The sequence below is a fragment of the Lepisma saccharinum genome, chromosome 8 (genome assembly GCF_977018435.1).
Source record: "Lepisma saccharinum chromosome 8, izLepSacc3.1, whole genome shotgun sequence".
Taxonomy (NCBI): domain Eukaryota; kingdom Metazoa; phylum Arthropoda; class Insecta; order Zygentoma; family Lepismatidae; genus Lepisma; species Lepisma saccharinum.
The window spans coordinates 32,472,112-32,484,186 of NC_139236.1; the positions used below are offsets into that span (position 1 = coordinate 32,472,112).

The window sequence follows — 12,075 nt, forward strand, 5'->3', positions numbered from 1 at the left end:
GGCTTAAATCTGGAAGAATATTGTTGGGAGATTTATGCCAGCTACTGTAATCTGACTGAAGAGGTAAACCAGTCAGAAGTTTTGCACATGATAATAAGTCAGCTACCACACCGGATAAGGCAACTGGTTTTGACCAGAGATCCAGCTAATATGGATCAGTTAGCAAACTTCTTAGGCAGGTATGAAGCATCTGAAATCCAGGATAGCTGGAGGAACGAGCCACCTAGATGGGAAGATAAGCGTCAGGGTTCTCCAAAGGTTAGATACACTAGTTTTGTCAGACCTTCTCCAGACAAGATTGAAGTTCGGAACTTCCAAAATCCTAACCGTGTCTTCGAGAGTGAAAATTCGAACAACTGGAGAGATCGCAGACCAGCAAGGAATAACTTGTACAAAACCCAAACTATGCCTTATAAAGACAACTGGAGAGGAAATCGCCGAACAAATAGCGTAAAGGAGTGTGCAGTGCAAACCGATGCTCCACCGACAGATGTGAGAAGTAATCTGGATCCAAATACTTCCTCCTGGAGAAATTCAAAATCCCAAAGTTCAGGTTTAAATACCAGACACCTAGGAGGATGGCCCTCGCTGGAATTTCAAACTAACTTCCATTAAAGTTGAAAAGGTGGAAACTGGAAATTGTTTCAAGCGTTAAAGAAAATTTCCTCCACACAAGTTTTTGTCAATTTTCTCTGTTGTGTGGGAGGAGGCCATGTAATGCCCTGGACATTACACTGTGGTTCTTTGTTGTTTAGTTGAAATGTTATTTGTTCACTTTTTAATTTGGCAAATATTAATGATGTCATTGACGTGTCAGATGGCCAGATAAACTACTCTTGATGTACCAGGACCTGGCAACATTTGACAAACTGAGAGATTGATCAACAAGATAAAAGGATGATAGCAACGGTTGAATATTGAAAAAAAATGTTGAAATAATTGTAATATGTGGTTTAAAGTTCGATTGCTGTAAGTGTGTTTTCAAAAATATACCTTACATTAAGTTGAATAGTAAGTTTTCATTTTCACGCCTTGTGATCGCAGGAGTCTTTTGTCATGACATGAGGAGCAAAGGGAAAGATTCCACGTTAGACTGAAAGGTTCATAACAAAGTTCAGAGGAAATTATATAAAAACGGATAAACGAATAAATTTTTCATTATTTAATTTTAATACTTGATAAATCTTTTGGTAGGTCTGGACCCCCTGGACCCCTCCCCCTGCCCTAAATACGTCCTTGGTGGTTCAGTGTTATGAAAACTTTTTCCACTCCACTTCGTCTAAATATTTTTCTAAGAATTTTATAATTTTATTTTTAAAAAAATCCTAATTTCTGTTTCACTTGTAGTGTAAGGCTCATTTTTTTTTGTATTTAATTTTTAGGGATATGAGGAATCCTGATATATGAAGAAAATGGCATATTGGAAATAGTATTGGAATCAATAAAATTCCTCTGTTGAAACGCTTCTGATATTTAATTTCTTACTTTCAAAATTTTGATCATACAGGAAATATTGGTTTGGGTTCAATCCCTGGCAGGGGAGATCTTGAATTTTTTCCACCTGTTCAAGTGGCTCCGGTGCCCACCCCGCATCGTATAAAGTTTGTACGTGGAGAAAACTCTGGGGGATAAAGGTGGCTCATCACAACACCCCCACTTTCAGCTGTGATAAAGAAAGTGTGGGGACTCTACTCCACACCCCCTATACACCTTCATGCCATGATGCAAAGCATAAGGGAGCACAATACTTGTTTTTTACTTTACTTTCAAAAATTTTGATTATACAGGAAATATTGGTATGGTTGTGGTTAAGTTCAATGCAATATGGAGTGGTACTGCTTTCCTACAAGAAAATCTAATGAATGCGGTTTTACAACTCTTGTTTTCTTGTATTTTTTTAAAATTTATTTATTTATTCCCATTAATATGTGAAAACTTTTTCTGTACCAATGTGTAATATTTAAGGATATTTGTACTACACAAACATTTTTCCCTGAAATAATAATTAATATCTGAATTGGTTAAATATATCATTATTGGAACTGAGCAAAAATTATTGCCAAGTAAATTGGAATCGGCAAATTTCCTGCTTTTGCCACATTGTCATTAATTATTAAAATTTTCAGGTTTCGTATTTGATTGTGGACGAGATGCATCAGGAGCATCCAGAGCTGGTGAAAGACCAGTATTGGGACGAAGTATTCCCAGCGGAATTACCGTACACAGCAGCTGCAAAGCAGTATCAGGGAAATGCCCCTCAGGGATCAACAGCCAATGTTGAAGTGCCACTTGAGCAACAGGAGTTCATGCCAATGGAAGGGGTGGCTGAGGATGCTGAGAATGAAGTACTTGCGGACATGCAGGTGAGTTCACATTCTCACAATAGCTGGCAGTTGGCTTTTGTTGATAAATGAATGGCTGTGAATTCACACGTTTCTTTCAATTATGCTGTGTGCCAGTTCATGCAATATCTCTTCTGGTTTTCACCATGATGGTTAATACTGTGCATATTTTTATTATGACAACAAGGGGAGATTTCACACTGAAGCGACAAGCGATACATGATCAGCGACATGGAGAATTCACATTGAAGCAGCAAGCGAGAAGCAACACAAGCCCATTCAGTGTAAAGCTAACATTCACCACGCATGGGCAAACAACAGCACAAGGGGACACAATGCACGGTAGTGAGAAAATTGCCTAGTCCAAGCAACACGTGAGCGACAAGTGACACATGCAGCTTGCCATGTCTCTTCGGTTGAAAAGGTTGCATTGATTACTAAGGATTCGCTTCCAAGTGACACATGTTGTTTACAGCTTGTCGCCTGCTGTGTGTTGCTTGTTGCTTCGATGTGAAATCTCCCAAAAACATACAGGGTGTCACACTCGCTACTTTATCAAGCATTTTGGTCATAAGTTTGACTCAACAGAATACACCACAACAAGAAATGACCTGCACAAAGCTTATTCCTTTAAAATGTGGGAGGAAGGTGTGAATGAAGTCAGGCTGTTGGCCGAACGACACGCTGAATGATGATTGGTTGCCCTGCAGCTGCCGTGCCTTCCATGACAGCTTGTTTGTGCATTTGTCTGAGTGTGTCGACAGGGAATGGTTGGTGTTCCCATTTTCTTTGTGAATTATGAACAGAGCAGGTAGAAAATGTACTGTTATAATGTAGTTCTTGTTTCGTTGTGATGTCTTCTATCTTGTCAAATTTATCACCAAAATGCCAAAATGAGTGGGACACCCTGTATAACAATAATTGAACACCAATTAAATAACCCATAGTAGTTGTCACCAACCTTCTGACCTTGTGCCAATGTATCTGTGGGTAGATGATCTGCACACAACAGAAATGTCTACAAAAATATGGAACTCCATGCTCAAAGTGGAATTGTTCAAATTATGATGTACTTACTGTGAATGAGGACTACTACTTATCCAGTGTTGCAACACCATTTACAATTGTCTTCTGATGGTATCAAAACATTTCAGCCAGGGCTACTGTTAGGGAATGTGAGGCTCTGTGCGAACTATATCCACGCCTATTATAAAAAGTAAAAATATCGACATCATCAGTTTTTCGTAAAATTCTACGCTAAAGCAAACATGGTTATTAGTATTAGGTAATTATTATCAATTGTTATACCCACGCATGTGTTCATAGAGATTCCCTTTCATCACCAACGAAGTCTAAAATTTGACACCCTGTAGAGGAAGATGACATCAAGGCAAACAACTTTTCTTAATGACTTTTGCTGATTGAAACCTGGTTTCTGCGCTATAAGCCATAGAAAAAATGTCCTTTGTGTTTGGAGCCATGTACTGCAAATTTATTGTTTAAAACTGACTGCCACTCACCTGAGTCTAGAAGCAGAAGCAGAACTGATCTATCATCTGGTGCAGGAGAAAATACACCCTTCCTCGTAATTTGTTCCTACATTGCCACCTGGCTCACAGAAGAGTTTGGTGTAATTTAAAGCAAACGGTATTTAGAGGTAGTAAAAATTTAGTAATGCCAGAGGGATGAAAGATTGCCGCAGAAAATCTAGGACATGCCTGCTTAGAAGTGAAACAGGGTCGTAGAAAGGTAGGGGCTACCCCCCCTGAGTATTGCCATCAGTTAGCCCCCTCTAAAATTTGGTAAAACCACTTTATAAAATTTGTTTGCACTTATGACTGGAAATGTAGACAGCACATACTATTTTGCTCAAAACTTGATGAAGGTTAAATTCACAGAATAAAAAGAACAAAAATCACATTCATTCACCTGATTTACGAGCCGAAGTCAAATTAGTAGGAAGTAATTAGAATATTCTCTCGGCTTCAGCTACGAGTTGGGGAAAAATACTGCATTCATTTGAATGATATTTCTATATTTTCTATGTTCTATATTAACTTAATGAACCCCATTCTCTCTCTCTCTCTCTCTCTCACACACACACACACACACACACACATAATTTACCTTCATATAATACTTTAAACTTTTGAAAATGGACTTGGTTTATGAGTGCTGAGTGCTGCAGGCACAAAGTATGAGGCAAATGATTGATGTGCCATCAATAGGACTGTTCTCAAACATATGTTTATTCCTACTTTTCTTATTTTGCGTACTTTTCTGCCTCTTTTGGCAAATTGTAATGACGGGCACGAATGTTGGTTAGATGAAATTGAAGAAGATCACTTACAGAGAAACACCCATGCCAACCATTATATGAAATTTATGGATACTCACAATGAAATGAAACATTGGAGCCCAGGTGAAGATTTGAACCCAGAATTTTCAGTGGGCTTGGCCGCTCAACCACCTTGACCAATAAGGTGGGTTCATGTCTTAAAAATCACCATGACTGACTTCCTTACCAGAGAGCTCAATGAGAATGCTCTGGATAAACTTTTCTTGCAAACTTCGTGGGATATAAAATTTTCATTAAAAAACAGAGAAAAACTGCAATGAAGGTAAGCACACAAATCACCTCACGCTGCGAGTAATGTAAACAGGTAGACAAAGTCATGAACCAATATATTAATCAATTAATTTATCATGTGTATGATGACCTTGTCTCTTCCTCTACTCGGTTATTACAAATTACGACAAGTTGTTAGTTAAACTATATTCACAAAGTTTCACGGAAAAATAATAGAGCAAACGTAATTTGTCGTTTGCTTGAATTCTGAACAATAAATATTATGAAGATGACAGATTGTTCTAAGAAAAAAGAAGTGAGAGTATTTTTTGAGAACTCAATATTTGAATCGTAGGAATAAAAACTGCCATTATTTTATGATGTCTGTCCTCTGTCGAGCATTAATATATAACAGTAAATCGAGGAAAGTTGGATACACATATACGTTGTTGTTCCTTGTTGGTGAATTTTGACTGATGGCTTGACAAGAATGGACACACAGTTGTCAGTTTTAAGAAATTCAACTTTGTTTTGATGGAATTTTTCGTTTCACAGGAATTATTTTTATATTATTTTTCTTCCCACTCTATTCGAATACAATCTCTCTTGCACGCACAATAAATTAATGAATTACTGATTTAGAAGCTCGAGGCCCCTCAAAGTGCAAGGCCCTGTGGGGTGGCACATGTCGCACACCCCTAACAGCGGCCCTGATTTCAGTTGAAGCACTGTGAAGAGAAAATTGTCATTGTTAGGGGCTTATTGACAAACATGCTGGAATTCCTACAACTTACACCTTATCCTGGAAAGCAATCTTACATCATGTATTGGCTCCTAATTTTTATCCTTAACTGGCTTGTTTGCCAAAACGAAAAATAAGTTATAGGAATTTAATGTGCTTGAATGATTACATAACTGTGGCAATATCCTTCTGACCCTACAAACACAATAAGTACACCATAATTTAAACAATTTCATCATGGCCATGGTTGCACAGATATTGGTGAAAAATGGCTGAAGGAGGAAATTGTTAGGTAGGGAGATGTTTGCTCAATATGGTTGAGTATTAATTAATTAATTAATTGGGTAGGTGGATGCTTCATGTAAATTTTGCTAGGTGGTGGGATGACATGTGCAACTACAATCATAAGCAACGACAAGAGTAAGTAATATTTTCAGCGGTAAAAACAAACAGTATCTTCAACACAAAGCCAGAATATAACATATTTATTTTATAATAATAATACTTTATATTTGCATTTTTTATAGTGAGCCGCAGTAGCTCAGTCCTTAGGGTGTCTGACTAGGGCTCTGGTGCCCACTCAGCGTCGTATAAAGTGGGTACCTGGAGGAAACTCTGGGGGGTAAAGGTGGCCAGGGGCATGGTGCTGGTCACATCACCCTCACCTTCGGCCGTGATCAAGAAAGTGTGGGGCCCTAACCCCCCCACACTCCCTATATGCCTTCATGGCATGGTGCATAGCACAGGGGAGTACTTTACCTTTTTTCATTTGCATTTTTTATGGGCCAACAAGATGTGATATCAACACAATCTTCTTTGAATTTTCAACATACCAGTGCATTTTTCACTGTCTTACAATAGCAGCTTTTATGAAAATCAATGTATGAATATTTTACATTGTAAAATTGCAATAAAATTTCATGTTCAGGAATCAGTAAGTTTACCTTCTATAGTTCTACAATAATACATTTCTCTCTTAGGGTGACGATGATGGAACACCACCAAGAGGGGAGACTCATCCTATGAGGATCTTGAGTAGAACAATCTCAGGTTCTCGGCAATCAGTGAAGTCCAGCCTGAGCTTTTCTGCTCATAGAAGCACAAAGAACTCTGTGATGTCAATGCTCACAAAGCTTTTCAATCGGAATGAGAGCAGCAAGGACTTACGTAAGTGAATTTTTCTCGATCCTTCTTCTGCAAGCACTCTTATTTCTTTGTTACTCTGTTACATTTTGTGTTGGAACATGTTGTGCACTCATTCCTCTTCATGAAATTATGCCCAGTCCTTTTCATTTCTTCTCTGTTGGCAGCTATCAGACCGAAACGACAAGCAACACATGTCTTGAAGCTTTCCTAAGGACGAATGACGAATACATTCTCTCGGGCTGTGGACCAGGTGAGTTCTGGAAAAGTTTCAAAGTTCTTGGAGTTCTTGAAGCTTGGAAAAGTTTTTCAGAACTCACCTGGTCGATAGCACGAGAGAATCTATTAATTGACAAGTGACACATGTAATTTGAAAATGAACCTTCAGAAATAAATGTATTTTTGCTTGTGTGCCACTCAGACCGGGCAGTTTTCTCAGTAGTATGCATCATATCACCCCAATCTGTTGGTCACACATGCATAGTGAATAGGGCTGAGCCAATACCAGTGCCAATGAATCGGTATCGGCAGATACTAGTGATATTGGTATTGGAAAGTTTTGGTTTGGATTTTATTTACTGATACTACGAGGGTTGTTCAGAAAGTTCTAAGAATCGGTCAGAGATGGCATTGCAATCGGAACAAAAGCATGTGCATTAGAAGGCCACATATGTTCTGAACATGCAGGGAAAATGTCATCGCCGTGACTCCTTTCACATCCGAAAAAACTGACGCCATCACCGTGCCTGCCGACGCAACTGCCTTTGCCTTCTTTGGTGACGGGGAATCTGCATGCTTCCACTGCTTGGACTGCTCTTTTGTCACAGGTGTGTAGTGATGAACCCAAGTTTCGTCCATAGTGATGTAATGCTGCAGAATCTCTTGAGGATTCCTCTGGAAAATTGCCAAACATTCAGCGAACGTGTTTTTGCTCTGGTGTGAGCAGGCACGGCACCCATCTCGCTGAAAGCTTCCTCATGCCCAACTCTTTACTGAGAATGTGGTGTACTCGGTCCACTGAGATGCCCACTTCATGAGCTATCTCTCGCACTTTCAATCTTTGGTCAGCCAGCACCATGTCATGGACTTTATCGATTGTTTCTGGTGTGATGGCGTTTGGCAGACATCCACCATCTTCAACGTTGTCCCGTCCAAGCTTGAACAGTGTCGTCCACTTGCTAACAGTGGCAAATGATGGGGCAGAGTCTCCCAACACTGTGTCCAATTTGGCTTTGAAGGCTTTCGCATTTAATCCCTTCTTCACCAGAAACTTTATCACCACACGAACTTCCTGTTGTTCCATGTTGTCATGTTACTTGCACTGTTGTTCCTTCACGTGCGTATGGAAACCAGACTATTGGAAGAGTGGTGATGAAATTTTCCTTGCACATTCAGAACAGATGTGGCCTTCTAATGCACATGCTTTGGTTCCGATTGCAACACCATCTCTGATTGATTCTTAGAACTTTTCAAACAACCCTCGTACTAAATGGGTCCTACAATGCTACAAAGCAAAAGGCTCAAGATCGAGGTTGAAAGGCAAGACCTGCCCCTGGGCAGAAAACAATGAATGAATGAATAGCTGATACTTTTCTAGTGTTTTGATACTTTCTGGTACTTTTTGCGGGGTCCACAAAAATGTCATGTGGTATTTTCGTGGAGTCTAATTATCCTGAAAGTTATACAAATTTCGAAGTTGCTTTCTATTTTTCACCAGTTTTGTGTAAAAAATTGAATTTTATATTAACATAACTTATTTACATATTGTTTATTTTTCCAAAATGCCAATTTTCCAAAAAGGAATGAGAAATTGTTGAAGGGTTGTAATTCAAAGCTTTTTTACTGGTGACATGTTAATCTGTGTTTTTTATAATGTACAGCATTTGTATGAATAGTGTGTCTCAATATAATAAAAAAGCAAGCTATCACTTAATCAAGATACACTTTTGACACAAAAATGGCACAGAGTGACATTTATACAGGATATTACGTGTATTTCATGATTTAAATTTAAACTGATCCTTTCTTACATTTTCACACAAATAAAAATCTATGGAAACAACAAATATTTTTCAAATATTGAGATTAGTTTAATGGAAATCTTAATGTAAATTTTGCATGAAGCTTCACCATTTTCTTTTTCATACTTATAAAATAAGTTTTCTTGTAACTCTCAATGCACTAGTTAACAAATATTATTTGTGTTAATAGGTAGCAACTTGGGTAGCAACGTCTCGTTGAGAAGCCGGAGAGGTCACTATGGACGAAGTGTCTCAAGAATAAGCAGTGGCTCTCAAGCACAAAGCCGCACCTCAATCCATAGAGATCCTACAGCAGACTTTCAGGTACTTTTGTTGTTAAATATTAATAATCTAATACTTCAATATAGACGAAATTTGCTTAGCTTCCCGGAATTATTCAATTCTGAGAGAATAATATACTGTACTTCGTCTACATCAATTTTCAACCCTGCATGTAAAAGTATATTAGAAAACTTGCTATTTAAATGCAATGAAATTTTATACCTTTTTTCAAATCTGTAGATTGATGTTTCTTGAAGATATCTTAAAGCAAACATAAGCAAACATAGTTGCTGTAGTTATGTATCATAGTGTCTTCAAACCCTTTTCCTTTCTTCCGACTTGTGCCAGTTTCTTAAGAGCACAATTAAAATATTCCTTTAAGGTTAGAGAATAACTTAATTCTTTTCTTATTTAGAAACACCTGGAAGAGCTAGAAAATGAAGTTTTTCCAAAACGTGGTTGGGTCAGTAAAGAGTTTGTATCAGTGTGGAATCATTATTTGTATTGTATGAGGACTAACTATTAACTTCATGATTTTTTTTAATGTTTAATTTGTGTGATTTCTTTTTTAACATTTTAATATGCATTGATGTAATGCTACGTTTCTGGAAGTTTTCTTTTGTCACAAAGTTCCACTCTAGTAAAAAAATCGTGTTGTATATCTTTTTTGTTTTTTATCCTAGTGATTAGTTTTATTTGTATGATTTTACAGCATGTTTAAACATTTGATTTTTTTGTATAGTTATCCCTTAATTGTTATGATAACACCCCATATTTATTATTTACTAATAATGTTTGTTTCATCTAACATTTTTTCTAATGGAATGGTGCTTAGAGGTGAGGGAAGGTAAACCCTTCCAGCTACTTCATGTGAAACCTGAACTGTACATTTATTCAAAATATTCTCCCTATAATAAATGTCCCCACCCAGGGTGGCACCACTACCACCAATTGCAAGTTGTTATTATTGAAGTTTTTGCAGCATGTTCTGTTCATCAATGTTTGAACTATTGTCAGCATGGATTTTGAATACAACAGTGTTCACAATTAGCTTCTGGGGAAGAAACCTGATTATATGAGATTAAAAGTACATTTTTCTCTCCATTCCAGTACCAGAGCACACTGCTTCAAACAAAACTAGTTAGAATAAAATATTTTAGTTTGATATGTGATGTATTTTTGTCGCAGTCTTTTAAATAAGATAAAGCACATACATGCAAAATGTTACATTGCTTTAAATTCGAGAGGAAACAAGTAGAAATATAATTAATTATTCAATACAATTACAGCTAATCACAATTAATCAGGTGATGATGATTATCAACTAATTATATATTTATTGGTAAACTGGAGAGTTTTTCTGATAATTTTGAATAAATGCTACAAATAGCTATTGACTTACTTCCACAGTTCTGCCATTTTGATATTGTTCTTGCAGAATAAATACCAAATACATTTTTTTATGTTCCTGAATTTTACATTTCATGGTACTGTACATTTTATCTTCAAGGTCTTGCCTAACCAATTGTTTTAAAATTTTTCCAGATAAATTTCCTACAGTGTAGCAATGTAACAGACTGTTCAAAAACATATAATCCTTGTTCCACCATATAACTGGATATGTACCATATATTTTTAAGGAAATAGGATTTTAGGAGTATCAGTATGTAAAATGCTGACAGATACTAACATGGGCCCCAAATATTCTGCGAATTATGCAACATATTCAATTTCAGTGTAATTGTTTACCATTATTCTGTGGCAAAAGTTTCATGTGTACATTTAATTAAATGACATGTGAATCTAAGAATATTTTTTAGCAAAATTTTGCTAAATTGATGTAGCATAGTTGTAGTGGAACACTTATATTCTAGTCACTTTTAACTATTTTGAACAACTTTAAATTACTTGTTGAAATCAACATAAAACACAAACAGCACGATGAAAAACACTTTAAAGTTTTTACAAGCTTTCGATTCCATATCAGAATCATCATCAGGGCTGGTTGAGTGACGACAAAGTGAACGCTGTTAAGTTCCACTGGCACTACTCGCTTTGTCTGCCTGAAGATGTCGTTGCAGTCTTGCAGTTTTGGTAAGTTCTTGTTTGTTGGGACGACTGTGTTGTACCATGATAAATGAAGATTTTCACTTACATTTTCATTGAGATTATTTGCGTTCTTGATCATGTGCACCTCTTCCTTAACGTCCCGTTCCATTTTTCCTGTAGCCTGTGCCACAAAGGAAATGCAATCCTGTGGTAATTGAAGGTTGGTTTCAATGAAGTGTTTGGCCAACCCAGAATAACTTTCTTTCCTTCGTATGTACTCTGTGTGGTCTGCAAATCTGTCTTTGATAGGTCTTCTTCATTGTCCTATATTTTTCCTGCTCCATTCGCATTTAATGCTGTAGATGCCGGAATTCTTTAAAGGATCTTTGTAGTAAGTTTTCAAGCCTGCTAAGCTTTGGCCTATGGATTTACCGGGTTTGTATGCTATTTTGTAGTTCCATTTTTCTAGGATGCATCAGAGTTTGGTTGGATAGACCTGGTACAAATAGGATGCCTAGCCATAGTCGGGAGTCATCTTCTTCATTGTGGAATGGTTGCTTCTGTTTTTTCCCTTGCGTTGAACTTTTTGCAGATTCTGGTCTATGATGCTGGGGACTGTAGCCATTGAGGGAGGCCTGTTGTCTTACAATATCCAGTTCTTCTTGTAGCACTTTGTTGTTGGAACATAAGTGCAACTCTCTTCCTATGAAGTTGTTCCAGATGTTATCTGTTTGTCCTGGTGGGTGGTTGGAATTTTTATGTAGTGGGTTTGCAGTAAATTTTGGTGGCGAATCTATTATTTTCTCTGAATATAGTGATGTCTAGGAAATTTGTTCTCTTTCTCAATGGTAACTTGAATGGAGTTGCATACCTGGTTCCAGCTATTGACGTATTCTTCGAACTTTTCTTTGTCCCTATATACGAGGG

General features: G+C 37.3%; 1 protein-coding gene across 11 annotated transcripts in view; it reads left to right on the forward strand.

The window, feature by feature from the left end:
* The window catches only part of LOC145990914 (uncharacterized), a 146,354-nt gene that overhangs the window by 112,070 nt on the left and 22,209 nt on the right, over positions 1 to 12,075 (forward strand). For all 11 annotated transcript variants that reach the window (XM_083126430.1, XM_083126435.1, XM_083126436.1 and 8 more), the window contains 3 exons: positions 2,127 to 2,363; positions 6,634 to 6,820; positions 9,008 to 9,141. In XM_083126430.1, the coding sequence (XP_082982556.1) occupies positions 2,127 to 2,363; positions 6,634 to 6,820; positions 9,008 to 9,141 (558 nt within the window). The remainder of the gene's footprint in view (positions 1 to 2,126; positions 2,364 to 6,633; positions 6,821 to 9,007; positions 9,142 to 12,075) is intronic.